Source organism: Calypte anna, chromosome 3, assembly GCF_003957555.1.
Source record: "Calypte anna isolate BGI_N300 chromosome 3, bCalAnn1_v1.p, whole genome shotgun sequence".
NCBI classification, from domain to species: Eukaryota; Metazoa; Chordata; class Aves; order Apodiformes; family Trochilidae; genus Calypte; species Calypte anna.
The window spans coordinates 81,643,986-81,669,405 of NC_044246.1; the positions used below are offsets into that span (position 1 = coordinate 81,643,986).

The 25,420-nt window shown below is 40.8% G+C and overlaps 1 protein-coding gene across 7 annotated transcripts in view; it reads right to left on the reverse strand.

Annotated features, from left to right (window-relative positions):
• SYNCRIP (synaptotagmin binding cytoplasmic RNA interacting protein) overlaps nucleotides 1-20,634 on the reverse strand; it is a 28,071-nt gene extending 7,437 nt beyond the window's left edge. For 3 of the 7 annotated variants that reach the window (XM_030446739.1, XM_030446738.1, XM_030446737.1), the window contains exons 1-10: nucleotides 19,703-19,901; nucleotides 18,073-18,232; nucleotides 17,079-17,197; nucleotides 16,786-16,893; nucleotides 14,931-15,044; nucleotides 14,663-14,839; nucleotides 9,625-9,760; nucleotides 8,543-8,748; nucleotides 3,467-3,616; nucleotides 2,031-2,152 (exon numbers count right to left, since the gene is read on the reverse strand). In XM_030446739.1, the coding sequence (XP_030302599.1) occupies nucleotides 2,031-2,152; nucleotides 3,467-3,616; nucleotides 8,543-8,748; nucleotides 9,625-9,760; nucleotides 14,663-14,839; nucleotides 14,931-15,044; nucleotides 16,786-16,893; nucleotides 17,079-17,197; nucleotides 18,073-18,220 (1,280 nt within the window). In that variant the 5' untranslated portion in view covers nucleotides 18,221-18,232; nucleotides 19,703-19,901. Of the gene's footprint in view, nucleotides 1-2,030; nucleotides 2,153-3,466; nucleotides 3,617-8,542; nucleotides 8,749-9,624; nucleotides 9,761-14,662; nucleotides 14,840-14,930; nucleotides 15,045-16,785; nucleotides 16,894-17,078; nucleotides 17,198-18,072; nucleotides 18,233-19,702; nucleotides 19,938-20,404 lie in introns of those variants that run through there. The other 4 variants (XM_030446744.1, XM_030446742.1, XM_030446743.1 and 1 more) reach the window with 3 other exon arrangements.
• Nucleotides 20,635-25,420: the final 4,786 nt, after the last annotated feature.

Below are 25,420 nucleotides of genomic sequence, written 5' to 3' on the forward strand. Positions count from 1 at the left end.
GGGTCTTTTTTTCAAATTAGGATGGAGACAAGAACAATGAGAACTGTCTTGCCCTTTTACCTGCATATTCACATTTGAGTTTTTGTCCCTTGACATATTTACATGGCTAAAAGAACTTGAACACATAGGTTAAAGAGCAAAGTACTTTACACAGATAAAGAATTCTATTCCTGAGTCCCAAAGTATTTCAAACAGCAAAGGCACAATGTAAAATGCTTCTTACTAACTAGCCACTTATATGCAAGCAGGTAAGACCACCAATTATATGACTATACAAATCCAATCTAATCTAGATATATGGAAGTTTCCAGAAAAATAAAGCATTTTTAAAAACTATATAGTATAAGCTAAAAACTAACTGCAAACTTCTCACTTAACTAGAATACAGCCTTACCAAAACACATATCCTTCAACTCCCTCATCTTCTGGAATCCTAAGAAAATTTAAGGCCCTTACAATTCACTAATTAACAGTATATTGAAAACCAAAACATACCTAGAGTTCAATCAAACTAGTAGCCTTCCTACTGCCTTAACTCAGAAGTTCAGAAAAATAAAATAATAGAGAATTCCTAAAAGAATGAACACGAAGAGGAACTGAAGAAGTGGCACTACCATACCTCTGACTAGAAGAACAGAAGAGGCAGCCCTACTTTACCTACCTCCACAAAATGAGACATGTGCATCATAAACAATAAAAGGGGAGGGGATGCAGATAACATACAGCATATTAATATTAGAAGTGACACATGCCAGAAGACTTCAAATACATGCACACTATCCAAAAGTAATAAATCTGGGTCTCAGATAATCTGCAGAGAACAGTTGGGGAGTGGGGAGGAAAAAAATAAGTCACAAAGCATTATAATTATCAAGTGCATTTTAAGAAAATCTTCATTGCTGAAAACAGGCCACTGTTAGATCTGAATACAAAGCTAGTAAAACTGTTTGTACACTGCAGAATGAGTGTTATTTTTTGGTATTACATAGAATCAGTGAGAAAAAGTGTATCTCCAACCAGAGACAACACAATGCAGACAGCTGCCTGTGTTGAGACACAAACTGCAACTTTAAACAGTGTTTTTTATTTTAATTAACAGGTATTTATGGTGGTGTTGCAAAGACACAATATACAGAAAAATTCAAGTTGTATCACCAAAAGATTTAAGCTGAACAGAAAAGGCCTGCCTGGCACAGAAAAAACACAAAAGAAAGAATTCACTTCTTACAGTAACAGCAGATGCCCAAGGAAGAAGAACAAAAGGGCCAAGAAAGTTACAAGAACTACAATCAGGGCAAACTTAACAAACTCCACGTGTACAGTAGGTCAGGTCACCATCTGGAGATCTGTATCAATCTGGTAACCTCACTATTCTATCATCTTGGATGCTGCACAGCAGCATTAGAAGAAGTTATTTTTGGAAATAAGGTGGGGGAGGGAAGATGGTTACAAAAACCACGAGATATCCAAGAAAGAAAACACATGAGAACATTGAACAGAACACACTACCAAGAAAAGCCTTTTTTTCCTCCCCCCATATTGAGCATGTATTACCACAAGATCTCAAGACAGTACTACTTTATAAGCTTTGAGCTGATCTGTCTTACAGAAGTGGCAAAAAAAAGAATGCCAGGATCCTCCTTTCAATGGGTACTTTATTAAAAAAGGGGAACCGTAACACTACTACTAAGCCCACTGGGAGGAGCACGTCTCTAAGTTCATTGAAGTGACAGATCAGTACAGAAAAACATGAAAGTTTAGAATAAAAAAGTGAAAGCGTGTACACGTAATGACTTTCAAACATTTCCTCTGGTGCTCTCACACTGATCAAAACAGTATCTGAATTCTGATCCAACACCACTAACGTAAAATAAATGCAAACAACTGAAATGAATTCCACATTATCAGAGGAGCCAGAAAACCTGTACATACTATAGTGTACCCACTAAAACACTTGGAAGTTCTAATTCTGTAGAAGCATACATGTCTTTCAGAAGTAATACAACATAAGTGCATGCATTTACACTTACATCTGATTTTTAGCCGCTTGTCTCTGAGCTTTCCGTTCTTTCCTTTTTTGATCTGGTGGCTTAGCAAAAACAATTTCAATGTTTTCTCCCTCTAAATCTTTGCCATTCATTTCTTCCATTGCCTGAAGGAATTAACCAGACTTTAAATATACTTCTAAGCATATCTGAAGGTATTTATTTTATTCTATCTTTTAAGAGCATGAATTTTAGAATTTGTTATCCAGAGCTAAAATAACAACACAAAGCTAAAAAAAAAAAACAAACCAAAACAACAACAACAAAAAAAAAACAACCGAAAACCACCTTTAAATAATCAGACAGCATAGTATCCTGGGTTCCACTAATGCGTTTCCTCTTAATTTGGCTCTCAAGCCCAGGACTGCATATATTGGCTTCAAAATCTTCCACTCAAAACTGGAAATTAAGCTTCAATCTTTGCAAGCTGTTTCAATTAATGAAGCAATGAAACTGTTTTCTGCAAGCATGGATTTTGTAATAAGGCAACAACATTTTAATATCAGCACACATGCAAATACTACTGAAGCTAGAGATCAGTATATGTTTTAATTCCTTTATTTTACTCACAATAAATGTAACTTTCTTTTTAAACTGGAAGTCAAAAACTAGAACTTAACATCTCACTCCGACCATAAAAAAACAAAACAAACCACCATCAAAAAGCCCACCAACACACACACATATATAATTCTCATGGGTCACAGCAATTGCTACAAGCTGAATTTAAGCAAGGGTATCCTAAAGATCCTACCATTTTTAGGGACTCTACATAGCTAAGCTCTGCTAGAATACATATCCTATGAAAAGATTCTTTTCCATCTTCCTAAGCATCCTCTTAAAGGCACCTGGATGAGTAAGAAAACTTAATCCCCTTGTATCCTGCATCCTCCTGTAGAACATAAAAACCAGACTGTGACTATAGGCAAGACAGGAATTATACTTTCTCTTCCTAAAGACAGATGAAAAAATAAACCATCAAGACCAGGCTAGCAAAATCCAGAAATTACTATTAATTATGCAGCACCTCTCATTAAAAAAAAAAAAAGAAAAAAAAAAAAAGAAAAAAGTGCTTACTCCACACTATAAAAAGGAAGTCATTCTGTTCCTGTAAAATTGAAAACCTTACTTAAGTTTGTACCACCTGCCCTACATAAACTGCTTTAGATTCTACGAATAACTTGGTGAGAAGAGTAATTTAAATTCTGGCACTTTAGTTTCAGCTTATAACCTCAGATACTCATGAGCATAATTGCTCAGGATAGGTGCATCTAAAAATCACTTTTCAAGCTAGCAACTGCAGAGAACAAAGTTGTAAGTGGTAATGTGATACCATTTTTTTCAGGGCTTTTTCTCACGTTAAAGCAAGTATACAACTTCTAAATCTTATGTTTAGTCATTACGCAGTTAAGTTCACTTACCTTGACAGCACCATCCCGTTCATCAAAATGAATGAAAGCATAGTCTTTTAGCTTCTTCACTCGCTCTAGCTTTCCAAATTGACTGAAGGCCTTTTCTAGTATCTCCTCTGTTACAGTGTTGGCAAGATTGCGGACAAACAAAACTTTTACCTTAAAGAACAAACAAAACAAGCACCAAAAAAAAAAAACCTTAAAAGTGTGATCTAATTCCAAAACATAAAATGAAGTACTGAAAGTCATTACTACTGGCAGTACTGATAATAGCATTACATTTTATGTACAGCATTTTTTATTTTTATATATATATATATCTGTACATACACAAATATGTAGATTTGTACATTAATACAGCATGAGTTAGCCCTAAAATTCTGCCTAAGTATAAATCTGTTTTCAAAAAAGATGACAGATCAGTATATCCTGAAAAATCCACTTTGTGTAAACATCTGAAAGAATTCTAGCAGTACTATTTTTCAACTCAGAACACTTTCAAGCTTGCAAGAAGGCAACCAGGACTGGTTGCACACAAAATAATTGACTTATCAAAACATTTCACTGTTTAGACAGGCTTTTGCTCAGGTATTTGCAGAACAGTCATCACTGTAATATCTAGGTCAGAGGTGACAGGCCTACAGCTCTCAAGTTGCTTAACTTGTGGGTCCCATGCTACAGCTACAAAAAATACCTAGCCATCAGGACTGCACTTGCCTGAGGAGCAATTCAGTGACCTGAATCCACAAGAAAACACACAGAAAGCAATACTAAGGCTGACACTGCCAAATGTCAGTGCCTTGGAAAGAGTGCTTGGACTTTCTCACAAGTCAAACCGGGTCCTTCTCTTGAGGAACAGACACCTCCAAATAACTGAAAGCCTATTCCATCCCCTAGCCAGCTCTCTAAAGCATGCAATACATGGCTGTTAAATTACACCAAGACTTCTATGCAGCTTGTAAGATCAGAGTTTGGTTATCTTTCAACTACTGAGATACGCCCTGTTAACTGCCTTATAGTGACTAAATCATCAATACAAAATTCTATTGACCGCCAACTGCTTATGATAAAAGAAAATACATACCAGTCTGACAAAGGCTTAAGCTAGACTCTGATTTAATATAGCAGACAACATACACTGGACATCAGGAATCACGTATGTTAGTGACTGGTTAGTGTTTAAAGACTTGTTCTAGCAGCCACACTGAGGCTGCACTAAATGACTGTACATTAGAATGCTTGCATGATGTCCTCCATGAGTTCTCACAATTCAAAAACCTCTTTGACATGTTGGGGAGAGTCCCTTCCAAATGTTGACATCATGCCCTGGCAGTCCACTCACCTCCTACTGCCACAGGATGCTCAGTCTTACTTCCCTACAAGGGACAGCTGCAAAACCTGTAACTTCTGTTCACATCCCCTCTGCTACCATTAGTTTCAAGTAAGCTGATGACAAAGAGTGAACATTGCACATGGCAACACTAACTTCCTGCTCCTAACCCTGGAAGGTCAAAACAAGTAACACAGGGTCTGAAGGGACCAAAGAAAGAACATTTCGATTTTTGAAGCAGAGCTCTTATCTCTGTTCCCACCACATACTAGAACTCAATAAACCCTGACACCCTTTATGTAAGAATTACTAAGTAATTAAGTTACAAATAAACAGCACAGGCTTCCATACATCTTTGTCTCACTCACTAACTTCACTAGGATGAGATGCAGTTTGAAAGAAGGCATAATACAGATCATAAATCCAACCCACTGTTATCAACTATAGTCTTTGGCAGTAGTTATTCTTGCTGATTCTCATATGATAAATAAAGTCAGCTCCTCGAGGTGAGCTGCTTCTTTCTTACCCTGTGCTGTACCTCTCCTACATGCCCTGATGCTAAGAACAACCTTTATTTTCTTGTAACCTATACATAATAACCATTTTTAGTAAACCATCATAATTGCTACCTTATTTCATGAAAATGACCTGCAAATTTTGTGATGTAATCAATGGTTTTAAAAAACAGTAACTTTCAAGCAAATGTGTATTTCTGATTCATTCTTGTGTTTTAGGAAAGAAAAAACACACCATCTCATGAGGAACTCTAATCAGCCTTCACTAGTAAGCCTGCAATGACTGACAGTGTCAGGCATCATTAAAAACCTCAGAACTCATAACATTTTAGTTACAAGATGCACTAACAGCATTTTATTTAAGAAGCAAAAAGCAATTTATTTTTTCCAATGTAAACAAATCTGAAAAAATTTAGCCCCTTTAGTCATTTTACAAGTGAAAATTAGCCAGAAGTCAGAGCTAGAAGGCATGTTAAAACCTAAGTTGATAGAAGATTAAGCCACTCTTACTTCATTTAAGCTATCTAAAGAAGGAAAATATTACATTAAGTCCTCCTCATTAACACCAAAGTTCCATAAATACATGCATAGCAAGCAATATACCCAGCAGCAGTACTGTCAAAAAGGCAGAACTCACTTTTATATACTACATAAGTTTAGACTACACTCAAAACTTCCAGCATCTGCTCCTTTTCTTCCTCTTACCTACAGCACAAGCACTTCACACATTACCAAATTCTCCCTCCAAAGGCTTCTAGCCCTTCCTGCTGCCCTGTAATCTACCAGGCAAGCATAGGACTTTATTTACCTGATTAACCTGCCACTCCACAATGTCTTACGTAACTTCAACCATGCTACAGAAATCAAGCAAAATACCAAGAAATGTATTTGGCATAACAGGCGCAATAGGGATCAAAATAACACTTTTGAGAAATTAAGCTATCAACACAGCTACCAAAATATGGAAAAAAGTTCACTTTGGACCAGAAATCAATTATGTAACGAATTATACTCTGGTCTGTCAGAACAAGAAATAATCTTTGGTAGGACATATGTGTAGCTTTAGAATCTTGCTTTCTAACTCATCCCACTCAAGGTACTTCATACTTAAGATAGCAGTCCAATTAAATTTTAGGCATGCATCCATGCAGTACTTTCCACATTTAAACAAAAGAGGGAGGAAAAAAGGCTTGAATAAACATTTCAGAAATCTGAATTAATAACTCTCCATCTACTGATGAATCAACATGCTGCTTCTCTGCTTATGCAAGGTATACAACACTGTTCTTCTGGCTACAAAGGTGAATTTGTCTTCCTCATAGTTTGCTCTTACAGACTTGCTTTTCTACTAGTTTCAACAAAATACAAAACAAAAAAACTACACAAAACCAAGCAAAAAACAAAACAATCAAAACAAAACAAAAAACAAACCACAACCTGCTGATCAGATGATTATTCTGATGAAAGCAACCTTCTCCTCCTACTGAAGTGTTTCCCCCAGAGCATTCTACCACAGGAATCTGTCAGATGGCAGGAGTCAATAGTTCTGCCTTTGCTACTGACTGACAGTATGCAGAAATATAGACACCCAACCTGTAGCTCACACCTAGCAGACTACTAATCCAGCAGCAGCTCAGCTGACCTCTTACAAAAAAGACAGCAATATACAACAGAAAGTAAAACTAACACTTCCTGAAGTGCCAGATTTGGCCAGACTCTCTCCAAATGCACAGCAAGTGGGCAAGAAAGATGGAAGTAGACTTTTCTTGTTGCAGAAATCAATTAAGGGATGCAGGAGGCAAAGAAGGTCAGACATCAATGTTTGTCTCAACCTGTGCCTTCAGATACAAGCTAGGTGTTCTCTACTTTTTTCAGTATTCTTAATCACTTAGTCTCACTTTTCTATACGTCTTCAACGCAAGTGCCATGCGTGTTTTCTGCACATTTTCCATCATGTCTCATTTCAAATATGAAACAAGGTATTAACATATTCAGAAGACTGTATGTTATCAAATGGGGCAAACTACTACTAAGTTTTTACTTTAGTTTTCTAGTCCACACACCTGTAAACTTATTGAGGAAAGATACCTCATTACTCTATCACTTCCTGCCCATCTACTCAGTCATTTAAGAAGTTCCTGCTCATTTATTTTAACAGTTTGCTGGATTAGGTCTCTTCTCTTTTGAGCCAAGAAACTGGTCAGGTAGGCCTCCATATCAGTAAGTGCCACCTTCAACAAATTTTACCTGCAAGACTCTTCCCCACTGCTGAAAGTCTGTGATGCTGGGCAAGAAAAATTAAGTCTGCAGATGGGGTAGTCCAAAAGCTTCTGTAATACCTGTATTACAAAAGCAGCTTTTTCCCTAAAATAAGCCCCCACCCCAACCCTTTTCCCTTATGGCTCACCAAAAAGGAGATCCCAGCCAAGCTATCTTACTAGGTCCATCAAAGTAGGACTCCAGCAAGTGACGTGTCTCAGATGATAGTAAAAGCACAGACAAAAAAGCAAGCAAAGAGAAAGAGATAAGGACACAGGCTAGCTATGAGTTTTCATTAAACAACTCAGCTACACAAAATTAGTGAAAAAGACAGGATTGGGCTTTATCTGATGGGAAGAAAAAAAAAAAAATCAGATAATTCATTTCTGGCAAAATATTCCACACAACACATTTCAAAATGTTAATTAGCAGTCCAGACTTGTTTTAATTAAATATTCAAAATCCAAAATATTACCAGTCTTAGTATTGTCATGAATTAATTCCTCTCAAATTAAAGATACACAGTCCCAAATACAAAGTAATTGCAAAAGTTCTCAGAAGTAACTGCTAAAGGCAACTTTAAAATACTGAAGTGTGTCTTACTGCCATGTTCCAATTCTGAAGTGATGTTCCAGATTTAAAAAGAATTAAGTCTTGTTCTGTGATGGCATCTAGATCTCTGTCCCTCCAAATATTAAGCCACAAAGCCATTTTAACTTTTGAAGTCACCACCACCACTTCCAGATGAGAAATTGTATACATTAGGCCTATGTGTCTTTCCAGCAAGAATTATCCAGCCTTGGGAGCACAAAATAATGTCAGTCAATACAGCTTTCAAATTCACAATTTCTAGAGCATATTCCTATTTTATCATCTCACCTACAACATCTCTGTCTATTTAAACTTAGGCTAATGCCAGAAAGTACTTACTTTAGAACAAAGCACTTTAATTGTATTATGTTTCACTTATAGCTTAATTACCTTTGCCATGACTTCAGGATCTGGGTCTTCTATAGGGTCAGCCCATTCAACCGTAACAACGTTTCCCCAGACTTTCACTTTGCCACTCATTAACCTACGTCTGGCCTGAGCTGCTGTTTTGTGATCTTCATATTCAAGGAAACAGAAACCTCGGTTCTTTTTCTTGTCATCAGGCTGATGATACAATATGACATCTGTAAGACCCTCTGAAATTAGGAAAAATATTTACTTGTTATGGCTTCAATCCATGAATTTGTATTATAAAGTAAGGATTATCTTTCTCAGAAGTATGCACTTGACAAGTGGTCCAGGAAGCATGAAACACATGAACACCCTACTCTTTTGAGACAGTGTACATAATAACATTTCCCTACCTTCAAGACCAATGTTTTCAGAGTCATTGGACTATTGAAACTTATGTCTGTTCCATTTTTAAGTGAAGAAAACTTAATCTTCATCTTTTTTTTTTTTAACTAAATGAAGGAGAGAGAAGCCAAAGGTGGTGCTTTGTCAGTTCTCCTCTCAAGCCCCTAAGTCATACCTGACTGATCAGCATGTGTTTTTGCCATGGATGTCTAAACAATAGATCAAACTTCTATGATTTAAAGACAGGCAAAAATTTTCAGTGTTGGCCCAAGGAACCTGAAATATATTGTTCAGTAGCACAGGAAGCCATCAAATGTCACCTTTACCAGTTTACATGCCATTATCAAAGACAACCTTATCAAATCACTAAAAATTCTGAAGCATGGAACTACTGTGTGAAGTTACTTTCTCCAACCTTTTCTAATTTTACTTTGAAAAGTTTTAGAACATGTTTGTACTGAAATAATTAAACCACCTATTCTTTTGTTTTTTAAAACATTACACACGTACTCTCTAAGTAAAACTAGAATTATACATCTAGTCTAACCACAAATATTTGAGCTCTTAGCACAATAACATTAAAAAATAAAAACACCTAAAGGTAGAGGCAAATGCTGAGTGGTCTTCATTTGGATTCACCATTATTCAACCATAAGCAAAAACATGAGTTCATCACTGATCATGTTTAACATCTCTACAAAACGTTAGTGACCTACCTGTTACTTTGCTAAATTCTTCCACAATTTGCTCCTTGGTTTTACTCTTAGGAATAGAACCAACAAAAAGTCTATTATTGGCAACAGAGATGCATACACCAATGTGTTTTCCAGAACGGATTTCATGGTTGTTGTACTAAAAGAAAAAATAATTGGACAGTCATCAGTTACTGATAATTTTCACTCATCAACAGCAGCAAATCAAATATTTTACTTTTGATAACATGCATTTAGTAATATGTTTAACTCTTTGACTTATGATGCATTTTTAACTGTTCTGAAGTGCATGTGTTTCTCTAATGTATAGTCACAATTTCAGCCAATAATCATTTCTCCCTTCTTTTTCAAGTCTTTCTTAACACATGTTTCTTTAGAGACTTTTTCATGTAGAACCATGAAAGGCAACTCTTACATTCAAGTCATCATATTTTCTTCACAAAAGTCCAGAAAAAAATGCAAGTTCTTCTATAGCCTCTACCTATGAATTCTTGAATTGTGTATGATACAAGACAGGAGTTAGAAATAGAGTTAAGATTTCTTCTACACTTCCATAGTTAACAAAAGAAAAGAAGCCATGATCAGGTGATCTCCACAAAATGTGCAAGAGCAATTGGCAAATACTTTCCAAAGCACAGATTACACATGTAAACAGCAAGAACAACCTTCTACTGAGTTGTAATTCTAAGACTTCTGTTCAAATGCTTCTCCTGTAACAGACTGTTTAGAAGACACCCTGAACAAATCACTAGTTTAAAGAAAAAAGTATTACTGTAGACATCTGTTGACAAAAAAAAAATGCCTTTAATCCAGATGCAGAGAGACATGCATCATCCAAATAAGCAGCAGGAAGGTCAACTGATGGTACATCAACTGCTTTCCAAATGGAAGCTCCTCCAACAAACAGTTTCTTAAGCAAGGAAAATGTACTTTGTGGTCAACATCTTAGTGACAAGTAGCAGAACAAGACTTAAAATTTCATTTAGCTACTTATTCTTTGAGTTATTTTGTATTTGGTGGTAAACCTCCCTGCATCAGCAGGTTCTCCCAGTTCTTGTTCTGTGCACTAAAAATCAGGATATGCTTATGTTTACCTCGAGCAAACAAAAACTACATGACTGAAAATTTCCAAAGCCAGCCAACTGTATCCAAAAGGAGAACTGTGCATGTGAAAATGAGATGCAGTAGCATCTTCCCAACAAATTATATCTCAAAACACTGATTTTTACATACAGTAAAAGACTTCTATTATCTGTTGCCTGTGAGGCAGAAGAACAGTTGATGTGAAAGTAGGAAACAGCTGCACAGAAAGACTATATATTATGATCATTAATAAACAGACTTATACATATTAATGAACAGATTACACTAGCTCAAAAAGAATCCTTCAAAACCTTCAAAAAAGCTGACAGTTTATTAGTCCTGAAGAGACCCATACTTATTCTTTATTAACTGAACTACACATTATTAAGTATTTCTTTACATTAGGAAGCAATTTTTACTAAAATTGTGGTCAAACAGTGCAAATAAGCTTGCTAAAGACAAGCCTGACAGTGTTTCAGAGGCATCAGGACAATGCCTTTAACATGCTTCAACTCTGGTCAGCCCTGAACTGGTCAGGTACTTGAACTAGATAGATGATTACTGCAGGTCCCATACAACTGAAATATTCTATTCTATATTGATAACACAAGGTAGTATCCTGCTGTTTCTATTTAAGTCCAAGACCAAAATCAGACTCCACATTTAATCCAAAAAGAGCTTCTCATACAACTCATAGCAACAAAATATCTCATAACTTATAAAAACACATTCTACCAGCTTGTGATTCCAAACTGACAGTAGTTTCAAGTAGGTTTTTCATACTACAATATATGAACTACCACTTTTCACTGTATGTTTATCTTAACACAGAGAAAGCAGTACAACGGTCCTGAATTAGGTGCTCTTGAACACAAAGGTGGTTTTTAGGTAAACAGTTTGTGTATCATCTGTAAACTTAAGATTAGACATCAACAGGCCCAAATCATGATCCTAGTAAAGAGCCAAAACAGGCTACCAAATCAGCTATGTCAGCACACTGCTTCCCCCTCTTGTTACCAAAGTTAGTAACAGAAACATTATTACTCTCTAGACACCAAAACAGACACGGTTGGGGATTTTTTCTGATAAATTCTATAAGAATATATTCACAAACAGGTCAAAGTATGCATAAGGCCTGTCTTGTTACTTTACCTATCCACTGCTGTCTTCACTAGCTACTTTAGCTTCTTTCCAGCAGCAAATGGCAAGTTGTACTGCTATGCATAGCCAGCAAACTGCTTAAAGGGAGTATTTGCATACCACACCTGTACCTGCCCTTTGATCAAGCTCACACTTGTTCTAGTCAAAAATACACCATATGCTACTATAGCTTTCAGTATGTTTTCCTACAATCTTCACCTCACAAATATTTATTCTGAACAAGCTTACAGTAACCTTAATGACTCAAAAATGTCTTAAAAAACTGAAATTTAACAACTTCCCACAAAAGAGAAAATAACTGAGTATGTGTGCAAAAGAAGCCAACTGGACTTTCAGTTTTTAACTCAAGCAGTAGAAAACAGAAGGTAAATGTAAAGATATGAAGTGGGAAAAAACGCTACGTGTTAAAATAAAAGTAAAATGAGACTTCTGATAGTCAGTGCTTCTGTTAAGTTTTGAGATGCCATTTATGCTCCAGCAGTGAGGGTTAACCCCACTGGATTGAGTACCAAACATAACAGTAACTACTGGTCAGATCTGTAAGTGTTTTTGTTTTCAGTATCAGGCCATAGCTTCACTCCCTTTTTGTCTCAAGCACACACCCAGAAGTACTTGAAACACAACTTAGGCAATTCTCCCCTTTTTTAAAGTGGCTTAAAAATGTATAGGCAAAGTCAAGGTCTCAAGCTTTCAAGTTACAAGTTTTTTCCTGATTAATGAACAGCATAAATCAACATTAGATTACTCAAAAATTTCAGTTCAGTTTTACATTGTTGTTATAAAGACTGGATGATACAACAGCCAAACAGACATGAATTGTATGCAAATAAGTTACACCAACTGAAAGCCTTAAGACAGGTCAATTTACTCTCTAATGCAGTCTGGGTATTGACAAAACCTCATTGTTGTCTCTTATTACTCAGAATGCTACAGGCAATGCAGAGATTTTTTTTCTCAGTTTTGCTATACTTAACAGAATCCTGGAAGAAAAAAAAAAAAGTCCTCTAGGAAGAACAGGGGAAATAACAGAACCACAAACCACCCCTATGCCAGGAGTGCAGAAAGTTGGGTAGTTGTATACACATCAGAATATTATAGTTAGTATAAAAAACACCAACTGTTAAAATACTAGGCTACTAAAAAGGCTATGTCCAGGCATTCAGCGTTTCCAAAAAGTCTTTCAGCAGCCTCTCTCCAGTGTATGTGTAGCTAATACAAGTGAAAGAGCCATGATTTTCAACTGAGTTATACATCCATATTTTGCTAGTACCCCTGCAAATCACTTCTAGCCAACCTGGGAAACTTTCACCAAACGAGCCAGCCAGCTACAGCTGGAACCATTCAAAAGCTGACCAATACCACATTTAAAATTAACCCTGCTCTCAGAGGTTAGCATGGAGGCTGAAAAGCTTCCCAATCAATCACACCACCTTTCAACTATTACACTCAGTGGATGTTTAACTGAGAAACAGGACACAATTCTTTTTTTTCCCTGCATATTAAAGATAAGACATAAAGGGACACCAAGTACCTCCCTCCTTTGTACTGTTTAGTGGAAGACTGAGGCTAGGATCTGATGTTACTTTTAGGGAAAGAAAGTCTGAACAACTATTTTACAGTGCTGCTTTTGAGCAAAAATCTAGCTAAGTGAAGAAAAAAAATGTTTGTTTACTAGGTCCCTCTTACAACATATTTGATATGATTCACTGTTTTGCTAAGTCATGTGCAAAACCCTCAAAGAGTTCACATACAATATAAATAGCTTGGTTAAAAATGAAAGTACAAAGAGGTGCACACAGAGTTATCCTCATCTTTGACTGTGCACAGGAACACAGACCATTCTTATTTAAAAAGCTAAGCAGCATATGCCAGGTATTTTTGTACTTCTGCAGACATTTCTACAATTTTCAAAACACATTCCCATTTTCAGCTTGATTTATCTCCACTGACTTATGTTATTAAAACATCAATAGGGTACTTCAATGGTGTAAGATGTAACTTATTAGAAAACTGAGATTTTAACCCTGCTGTATTAGTATACCTCACAATGAATACAGTTAGCACTCCTGAAGGTCATACCTACCCAAGCCATATCAATGTATAACTACCTAAAAAACATTCAAATTCAACTAAACTAGGAAAACAAAGAAACTGTGTTGGGACCAGAGTGGTCTTTTCCCCACTCCTTTTTTAAGAAATGGATACTTCATGCACAAAACCTACAAATGTTAAATAGTAGCCTATTCCTTATTTCCAGCTGTTTCACTCCTCTGTATAAAACAGAGGAAATGCTTTTTAACCTGGCAGGATTTATGACTTTTTCCAGTCAGATGCAGTAAACAGAGAAGATCTTAACACTCAAAGGGTGACTATTTCCCATCTGAAGTTATGAAACCCGGTGTATGAGCATTTTTCCAGCACGGGGCCCCCTGCTGGTGCAAGAACAAATCAGAAATCCCAGCCAACCAGAGCAGCTCTTCCAGTGTCCCACAGGTACCTGAAAACAGCTTCCCTCTAAAACTTAGCTAGATGCAGACAGCTCAGAACTCACTAGTACAACTTTTGCTAATAATAAAGGCTCAACTAACTGGGCCCAAAAGCAGTCCATCGGCCTCTTTTTTATTTTTTTTCCCCAGTCTCCAATACAGCCAGCAGAAAATTCACGTACAATGTGGAAATGTTTAAAAACACACAGTGGACACATGAAACGATCTGACAGTTTCATCTATAGCACCAGGATCAGCAGACCTGCTAATAAGCCAAAGAGAGTACTTAACAAAAAACTATGAAAACTTACCAATTTAACAGCTTCCTGAGCTGCTTCTTTAGTACAAAAAGTGACAAAAGCATATCCTCTATTTAGACCAGTCAGTGGATCCATCATTAAGCGGAGATCCCATATAGGGCCAGCTTTCTCAAATAACGGAACAAGTTCATCTTCAAACAAGTCTCTTGGAATCTTGCCCACAAATATCTACAACAGACATAAAGAGTGTTGTTTATATATCTTAAAAAAAAAGTTCCTTCCATTGAATAATAAACCTACATAAAGATTTTATTCTTACCTCTGTACCAACTGAAGGTTGTTGTCCTGAATATACAGACTCTGGAGGAGGTCCACCATACTTTCTCTGTCCAGTAGTCACATCAAGAGTGTAGCCAGTTCTCTCCAAGAGTGCCTTCAAGTAAGAAACTTAAAATTTTAAAATCATATACAAGTTGAGCTAGTTTAGATGCACTTTGCTCACAAGCAGACATGGTTATAATTCCTCTATTGTTCTGAAACTCCCAGAGGTGAACAAGTGTACTGTACTGAACTGAGATACTGAACAAGTACTTTAACAAGTAACTTGCAAAGCAATTATTAGAACTGTCAAGTAAAGAAACACTGCTAGAAAGTTGACAGTTTTCCCAATTCCTTTGTTTTCATGCAAAAACAAAAGAGGCCAAGTAATAGAACATCAAGCTTCCCTTTAATGACAAAGATCTTAGTCTGAGCCACTTCTTGTTTTGACATGTCCAATCCTGCAAAACATTTATGCACAGGAGTTCCCTTCACTTAATGAGATTACTCATAAGTGTGGAGGTAAAGAACATATGTTTAAGTGCTTACACCCCTGTCGCACTGTTCTGACTACTTCAGGTGTACCCCACTACTGAAGTGTTCTGCTATCTTTCCCCTATCCTCTCCTCAAGGCTCCTCAAATTCCTTGTGGGCACATACAGCATCCCAGCACAACTGATGTCACTGGAATCACTACACAGTTACAGACACAACAGCAGTTTACAATGTTAGATGAAGTATGCAAATGTATGAGAAACTCCTCTGAAATTAGTCTCTCTTATAATAATTTTGTACAAAGACAAATCAACCCTGCACGCAAAGGAACAGCATATTAAACAAGCCTAGTTATAATCAAGAATTGGTAACTTCACAACTAGAAAACTGCAGTTATTTTAAATGCTATAGCCATCAGCTGTAAAAGCCTTGCTACTCCAAGTCAGTTAACTAAGTCCTCATGCTGTTGTTTCATGTGGCAGTGACAAAAACAGTATCAAGTTGGGTTTTTTTAAATTTGTAATTAATGGCACCCCAGCTTCAAAGTAAAAAAATAAGATTTTTCTAGTTTTGCAAGCTACATAGTTATTTGTAATATAAAGCACATTCATTCTCCAGTTTACACATGGGAGAGTTACAGATGAAACATTCTCTTGCTTTTTAAGACATCGACTAAGCATGCTTAGACAGTTCCCTAAGCTTTGGTGAAGTTGCTCATCACAAAATTAAAACAAAAATATTATAGTATGCCTAACTCTTAAAAGGGAGTCTCTTGCTAGCAGAGGAGTTGATCCAGGAAATAACATATCAATTACTAAGAGAGTTTGGGGTACAGTATATGACAACAGGGATTAAGTCATAAGTGGGCTAAATCCTAAATCCATTACAATCTGTCTTTTCAGACACGTGGTGTCTCCTCCCCATAGTGGGGTTGCTATAAACCTAAAGGAGAAAAAAAACCTCAACAACCCTTCCAATCCCTGATATTCTGTAACTCTGTGAAAAACAGAACACAGTCACTAATAGCTGGAGTTACACATTCTGAACTCAAAGATCTATGCTGACAAGTCTCTGAAAACTTTTACTGTGACACAGCAGAACTGTCTCATCTAGACATAAAGCAAATCTGTCAAATCCCTTTCATTTTTGTATAAATTCAGTTACAGCAATCAAAAGTACATTAAATTTCCTCTTGAAGAGGCAAAAGCGCAGGACAAAAATGCAAGTGACAGCTTTCCAATAATGACAAACTAAAACAGCCTTTTTAAGAAAAGCACAGTTCCAAAATAATCGAGGTACCTGTCACAACAGCTTTGAAAAACCACAGGTACAGTACATAACTTTTATCTTTAGCCACATACCTTAATTTTTGCTTCATCTGGTCCTTTGCTAGAATCTGCCACCTTGGTCCCCTGTTTTTCCCTCTGCCTGTATGTCTTCATGACTCCACATAAAAAGGCACTTTTGTTCTGCAAAAGATACATTAATCTTCAGTTCTGAAACATGACAACCCAGAATGTAATTTTACCTTGAACTAGTGCAGTGCCCATTTTACATATCAACTATGGATCACAGGAGAGACTTAGGTAAACCTCTTGCCAGTCAACTAGCAGTTTATCCCTAAACAATTACATTCTGAACTGCTTGACATTACCTGAACATGTGAGAGATCACTGTCTTTAAACTGCTGAAGTACTGCCAATGCACCTTCTTCATTAAACTCCTTTAAAGCTTCAATAGCTCTTTCATCTAGATCACTATGTGCAACTAGCCCTAGAGAAAAGAAAAAAAAAGTCACTAATTATATTGGGGCAGCAATCTGTTTAACCACATTTAACACATTTCAGTGACCATTAAATCCATCACTGATTAATGTTAAGTTACTATACCTAACAAATCACTTAGTCTTTTTCAAAGTAAAATATTTAAGTGCATTTAACCTTTTCCTTTTTCCATCAAGAAGTATGAAGAAATGTTAAGATTCAGAGTACCAATTTGCTGTATTCTTTTTCTTATTTCTGTGAAACCCAGATGTTATACAGGCCAAATTTATCTCCACTATCCTAAAGCTGAACTGAAAAGGATCTATGACTTAGCTTGTCAACCAATGGTACACTGGTACATTTTAAGACAACTATAAAGCCAAATAAAGTGCAGCCATAAAAGTAACCACCACAATCCAAAATTGAAGCTTAAAAAGTGCTAGCTGTTTTCATGTCCGAGAGAACCAGTAAATAACCTCTACATCCAAGAGCCCAAACACCATGTCCCAAAGTATCATTAAAATAAGAAGATGAATACCAAGGCTTCGATTACTAGGAGTCAACCTAAAACTATTGTAAGAGAAGTGCACAAAAGACAACATCACCTACTCCTCCTACATATCATCTCCTGCCTATTCCAGCTGTTACTATGGTCACCTGCACACTTTTCCTCCTTCTCACTCCTTAGCCAAATTGGCCTGGCCCAAGACTTTTATCTGAAAAATACTACCACAAATTCAAGCACTGAATGGAAAATCACCACAGATTTTGGTAAGACTGCAGTTCCCATACTTTTGGAAACCACAAAAAGTTGCTATTTTAGCCCAAAGACAGCAGAATCCAACAAAATATTATAAGTGTGTTTTTGCAAGTTTTACATCTTACCTGCAACGTAAATTTCATCTAGTTTTTCAGCAACTTTCTGTGGTAAACCAGCATCAAGCAATGTCTGGAAGTGCTCAGAATGGGTAACTGCAGCAGAAGTATCCATGGGTTCTTCAGTACCATTCCCATTAACATGTTCAGTAGCCATGTTTCCAGATATCTGTTCAAATGCAATAAGCATCATAATTAAGCTAAGAAGATCTTCAAGTAGAACAATTCCTGTGACAGCATATGCAAAAGACCGAGCTATTCTTGGAAAAAAAAAAAATATATCTATATTAAAAAAATGTAGACCACTTCCCTGATACTTTTTTGGCTTGGAAGACGCACAAAATTCCTCAAAAGAAATACTAGCACAAAGGAAAGCCCTAACACCACTTCCTAACGGAGGTGGGGTAGCCTTCACTGCAGGTTTTACACAACCCAGCCAGACACTCTGACTCACCTCCCTCTCTCTGTCTCTCCAACACACTCCTTAAGTGGCTCTGCACAAGTTAGACATGGAGCAAGAAGCCAATGGCGGGGGTGGGAGGAAGAGCAAACCTGCCACATGCAGCCGCCGCTACCACCGCGATACAGCCAGTGACACCCGCTGCTGCCTCCACCTCCCATTGCAAACTGGCTGCACCCCGAAAGAGCCGCTCCGGCGCGACCGGGATCCCTTCTCGCCTCCGCTCGGGAATCGGCCAGGCAAGCGAGTGGAACAAAGCGCTCTTCCCAGTCCGCACCCACCCACGGTGGCGGCGGCAGCAGCCGCCGCCATGAGCTCGATGGAAACACGTGCTCTGCGCGTTCAGATGTCCTACAACTTCCTCCAGTGACCGACTTCCCCCCCCCCCTCCTCCCCAGCACACTCCCGCAGGAGGAGCGGCTACCCCCCACCCCAAGCTCCAGCCATTCCCCACCTCTCACCCTATTCCCCCTGGAGGGCGGTTGCAACACCCCGGGCCCGATTTCACCACTCGGGCGGGAGCTGACGGCGCCTCCCGGCCCCGCCGCCACCCCCCAGCCACACTTCTCCCCGAAACAATGCAGGGGCCGGCGGCCAGCCCCGTCTCCCGGCCGGGAAATGCCGCTACCCGCCGCCCACCGCCTCACGACGTGACCGGGGACACGCGAGACCTGAGCGGCTCCTTTCCTCACGCACACGCCCAGGCATCGAGGTCGCGGCTCCCCTCGGCCCGGCCCGGCCCAGCCCAGCCCCTCACGGGCAATGAATGGAGCGGAGGAGCCGGCAGGACAATGAGGCGAGAGCCACGCGCCCCGCGCAGGGCCGGCCCGGGTGCTCCCGGCCGCCGCCTCCTCCCCAGCGCCGTCCAGCTGCCGGGCCTACCACGCGGGCACCGGCCCAGCCCGGCCGCCCCCCGCCCGACAGCAGCGGCCACGAAGGCAGCCAGCTCCTCCACCCACCACGCAGCGCCTGGCAGCCGGGCCCCGGGCCCGACAACGCTGCAGGGGCCTAGCGAGGGCCTCCCGACCCGCGCGCCTGCTTCCCTCCGCCGCCTCAACCCCTTCTTGCCGCCCGGCCCGGCCCTGCCCCGGCCCGCTCCCACCCCGTTCCGCGGGCGGCTGCCGCCGCTCCGAGCCGCGACGAGCCCGCCGGCCTGCCCGCCGGCGTCCGGCGCCTGACCTGTCGCTGCGGGGGTGAAACGCCGTGCGAAGGGGCTCGGGGCGCGGCTAGCGGCTCGGCGTACTGAGGAGCTGCCCCCCTTCTCCGCTCCCTCGGTGTGTCCGGACAGCGTGCTGGAGCTGGCGTAAAATGGCGGCCGCTCGAGCGCTCACGCCGCTGCTGGCACCAACCCCAGCCCCTTCCACTCGGCTCGGGGGGGTGGGGGGGGAAGAGGGGGGCGGGCGAGGGGGGGGGGAGGGAGTAGAGGTGGGGGGGAAGAGGAGGAGGCGCCGCGCGCGCTGGCGCAGCCCCAAACCCGGGGTCTCCCAGGCAGCTCCGCAAGGGTTATCGCCTCGCCCCGCCCGACGGGCTCTCCGCGCGAACGCACACGCGCGCGCGCACGCCTGCCCGCCCTCCCCGCCCTCTCGCGCGCGGTCTCCCGCCCTCCCCTCCGCCCCCCCCCACCGCGCTCCTCCAGCGATCCCTGCGGAGCGGCGCGCGCCGCCCCTCTCCCTCCCTCCCGGATGGCGGCGGCGCGGCTGGCAAGGGGCGCGCGCGCGTGTCCCCTGCGCGCGCACGCGCAGGCCCCGCGCTGCCGAGAGGGGAGGTGGTGGCGGCGGCGGCGGCGGCGGCTGCACGAAGCCCCGCGGGGACACGGAGCCAAGCGGGACCCGCCCGGCCGCCCTCAGCCTCCCACCCCCACCCCCGGTTCCCTCCTTCCACCTGTGCGGGCGCCAGGCGAAAAACGGCAGTGGCGGAGCGGCTGGCGAGCCCGGCCGAGGATTGGGCGAGCGGCCGTTCCCACGGCGCGCAGGTGGCACAAAGGGGACCGCCGCGGCCGGAGGCGGGGAGTCCCGGCCTGCGGCGGGGGGAGGACGGAGGAGACAAAGCCACGCAGACAAAGGGAGGGGAGAGCAGAGCTTTGTGTGGCTGCCGGCCAGCTGAGAGCCGGGCAGCGCTCCGCTCCCGCCGCCGCGCTCAGCCTTCCCGCTCCGGGGACGGAGGGGGCGCCTCACCCCCGTTCCCTAAGGGGCGGCTGGGGCGCTCCCCCTCCGGGAGGCTCCCCCTCGCCTCGGGCGGGCTCCTCACAGCGGCCCCCCCCTACCTCCCGGCCCGTCCCTCCCCTCGGCAGCCGTGGTGCGGAGGGAGCTTTTTCTTTTTTTTCCACGGGGAACGGGAGTTGCCCTCAGCCGCTGAAGCGCTGGCGTTAAAGGGCCCCGGGCGGTGGTCGGCGGGGCGGGGAGGAGCTGGCAGCCGCAGGGTATGGTGAGTCCGGCAGCTCCACCGAGATTCCATAGCACGGCCGGAGAAACGAGGCCTCTGCCCCATCTACCCAGCCTTTGTTCCAGCGCCTGTTCAGCATTTTAACTGGCTCCTGCTGGCCCCGGTGGAAGGTGGGTCTCGCCACACAACCTCGCCTGATGCAGCTCCCTTGCTTGGGGTTTCTTTTGGCACACTTGGGAATTCCGGTTCCCTAACACGCCTCACTTGCACAACTCACACGAGGAGCTTGGAAACCGACCTAATAAGCTCTGCCAGACCTGTAGCTCCAGATAAAGACAGCGAAATGAAGGCAGGAAGGCACACAGTATTACTCACTTCCTCAAAGGCGGCTCAGCAAGGAGCTCCCAGCTACTGCTGCCCCTCAGCCCAGCCAAACGCCTTCAGTGTATCTCCAGTGTTTTTAACTAAGGAGCACAGCAAGACATTTATAGGCTTAATTCACTGTCAACAAATACTTACATGCTGGTATGTAAGTACGTGAAACATACAGCTGGTATGCAGCGAGACAAAAATACCTTCAAGTACTTGATGCAGTAAGACTTCACTAAAAACTGAACCACTCCACAGGTTAGCCTGAAATAGCAATAAATAAAGGCAGCTGTACACTATCAAATATTCCACCTAATTTATAATGTGGCTGTGTCATTAAAAATAATTTTTACTCAAACGCTTCTCCTATGTTTAATTTTTTTATTTAATGAAACTTTCCAAAATAATTATAGTAAAATAAAGGTCTGGGGGTTTTTTAAGTGAAAACTTCTGTGGTATTTTTAATCATATACTTTATCAAAAAGTTTACACTTTGCACCCTTCAAAAATTTAAAACTTTCAAAAAATACCCTGGGCAATGAGAATAATGCCCTCAAAAAATGAATTTGGAGAGCATTTTTCAGTGGTAATACTGCAACAAAACATGCTGGTTTCAGATGCTTACAAAAGGCAATTCAGCTAGGTGTTTGTGATAGGATATTAAATTTCATAGACAGATTTCTGGAACTAATGACAACAGCAAAAAAAGTTTCATTAAAATTATCAGTCCATGGATCTGACTAACTACAGGTGGCAAACTCCTGATAGAGCAGTTTTCTCTTTTCAGGCCCATTTTTAGAGGGAAAAATTTGAATGCACTTTTCATTTCCTCCATAAAATGCAAGTAAAAATGAAATAAAATAAAAATGTAAAAGAGTAGAATAAATGCAGTGAACAGATTTGCACTCTTACTTAAAATCCCAGCTCTGACCCAGAGTCAGAGTTGCAGTTATCTGAGACTTCAAAATTTTATGTAGAAGGGAGAAAACGGAGCCTGACATTCAGTTCCTCAAAATATAGCTCAGTTATTAGTCCTGGCATCAGTAAGACAAAGACAAAAGTGGTAAAAAAACCCCAAACTTGCCAAGAACATTTGCAGGCTCTTACCTGGTGGCTTGGATTTTCAACAAGAAGTTTCACTGCATGTGCCTGAAAGTTTGACAGCTTCTCACTCTAATGAAAGTTAAGGTAATTCCTCAATTTTTTTTGGAATACAAAACCCCTGCCTGCTTCCAGCCCAGTTGTCATGATTGTAGAGCCCCTTCAAAAGACACAGCTGGATGTCTGAGCCTCCCCAGCACATCCATGGTAAAAAGTGATCATAAACAGGACTGACTACAGAGTTGCATGGATAAAGCAATGAAAAGAAAATATAATTTGAGTATGGCATTCACAGTCTGGTTTTTGCATTTGAGTTACTTAAGCTCAGTGAAAGAATAATATCCTAAACAAAGAATGAAAATCTAGGATACTCAACTGGAATTTTACTTTCAGTTTTTATGATGCCTTTCCCAAGTGTGCATGCATTGAAAATCTAGGCTCAGCCATAGAATTGGTTTTACCTGAGCAAATAAACACACCAGTATTAGAGGGGAAAGTCACTCCAGTCATGCAACAACTCTCACTGCTAGTAATAACAAAAAAAAAAGCCCCAGAAGAATTCTGAAATGATTCAGCCACTCCTGGGGTTTCTCAGCAATACTTTTTCCATCCCATCCCTGACCCTTAGCCTCCTTGATAAAACTGCCATTTTATGAAAATATCTGTATACATCATAAATTCATATGTATGTTCCAAGGCCATCTAACTTCAAGGAAGGACCTCAGCCTGCAGTTTATTCCATGCAGTGCACAGCTGGACACTGGCCTAATGCCCTGTGAGATCCTGGGTAAAGCAAGACTAGTTGGGAAAATCCTTGTTTCATTAAACATATGTTCAATTTGTGCACTCTATCAGTCAGAGGCTTTATGTCTTAAAAGATGGGTTGAGTTGAAAAATACAAGGCCTGTGCCTAGAAGATAGCCAGAAATTAACCAAAAGGAGATAAATCGGGTATGTTAAATTTTCTTCAGGAGAAAGCTTTTAATATATGACCAAATGGCTCAGTCTTACTGTTTAGCATGCAGATTTGAGAGTTATTCCATATTAAAATGTAACTTACAATCTAAGATTGTCCCATGATTTCAGCAAAGACTAAAGTAATGGCAATATTTTCCTTTGACATTCTTTCCAATTATGTCCTTTGTGTTTCTTCTCACTGTTCCAAAACTAGGCAGTGGTACCACTAATTTAAACAAAATCAAGGTTATTCTTCTGTTTATATAAAGAGTTGCTAAGGCTCTAACTTTTACCCTGCTAGCTCTTCAAACATTTCACTTCCAACTAAGTCAGGAAAACAAAAGCAGCAATGAAAATGTTTGCAAATTCAGTGATTACAGTTGAGAGAAGCAGAGGCAATGGGCACAAACTGAAATGCAGAAGGTTCCCTCTGAACATCAGGGAACACTTTTTCAGTGTGGGGGTGACCAAGCACTGGCATAGGTTGCCCAATGAGATAGTGGAGTCTTCATCCTTGGGGATATTTCCAAAAGCTATCTGGGCATGGATGATCCTGGGCAACCACGCTTGGGTGGGTGGTCCTGCTTGAGCACATGGTTTGATGCTGTTATATGGCTAATTATCTTGATCTTTACAAATGCAGCTCAATTCACCAAATAATTGGTGTTTCTTGCCCTGATCCTCCTGTCTGACCACCTGAAAAAAAAAAAAAACCTAAAGTAACTAATTTTTACTTCTTCTAGTAGTACAAACAAAGGAGCCATATGTTCCTGCAGACTTGACACCTTACATTTCATGGCTTCTGTTGTTGAAATCACCCATACTCTACTAAATATTTGCCCAGATAGTCATTGGCAAAAACAAGACTGACAATGAGGAATGGGGCTCCCTCCAGGAATTCTTTTGGTGTCAAATATATTTTATTTATAGGCTGACTTGAAACAACTTTCTTCTGAACTGCTTCTCTCCCATTTGTTTTACATCTGTGCTATAGTAATTGTGCTACTGGAGAAAAGGATATTAGATTGCTAATTTCTGCAAAGCATCTATATTTTTAAGTCCTTTCTTCCAATACCAATCACTGCCTTTTTCTCTTTACAATCAATGTCATCCTCCCTTCCATACACCCCCCTCCCCAAATCAAACACTCCAGAGCTGACACAGTAAGACACATAGGACAGAGTTAATTTAGTTCACATTCCATTAATTCCTTTAGTTTTCTGATTCAACTTACAGGATTTTAATACAGTTGTTTGCCAGCCCTGGGTTTAGAGCAATCCTTGTAGAATTCCATAGAACAATACAGGCTAATGTGTAAATATTAGTAGAGGAAAAGTTGAACAGTAAAGTTGCTTCTATATGTCTGTGGAAATGCCTGCTCAAAGCCATCCCAAACTGACTATTATCACTCAAAAAAACAGATGCCCAGCCTTGTAACAACAAACTACAAATGCCCTGTACTTCCTGGGGAAAAAAGCAATGATAGGAGTTATTAAGAACCTACACCTTCAACACAGACAAGACAAACGAGGGAACGTAACACTGACCTACGAAGTCAGAAGTGGCATGGGGAAAACTAGAGAATCACATTTCTCTTCCTTCCTGTTCATTCTTCCTTCCAACAGAAGAACAAGGAGGCTCCCAATCAAACTGGCAAGCAGCAAAGCAAAAGAGCTACTTTTACACACATATAACTAATCTGGGGAATTCCTTGTCACATGGAACTGCAGGTATTTCCTACACAGAAGTAACTAGTCTAATTAACTGAAGAAACTCCCATCTAAAATATTTAATGCAGACATATCCTGATTTTTTCATTAGCTGGTATCTACTACTGGAAACTGAATGTGTCTGTTCTCCTCAGTCTGATGGCACAAATACCCTGTGATTGCAGCAAGGAGAATGCACAATCACTGAACTGTTTGCTTCATCCCAAACCTTTCCCACTTCCTGCAGAAGGAGAGAATCATGCAGATTCCCTCTAATCACGTATTGCTCATCCCACTACAGACCTATAAACCACAGGATTCCTATACAAACAAGTTCACAAGCTTACCGAGGGTTAGGGAACTAGAGGAAGAGGCTTCC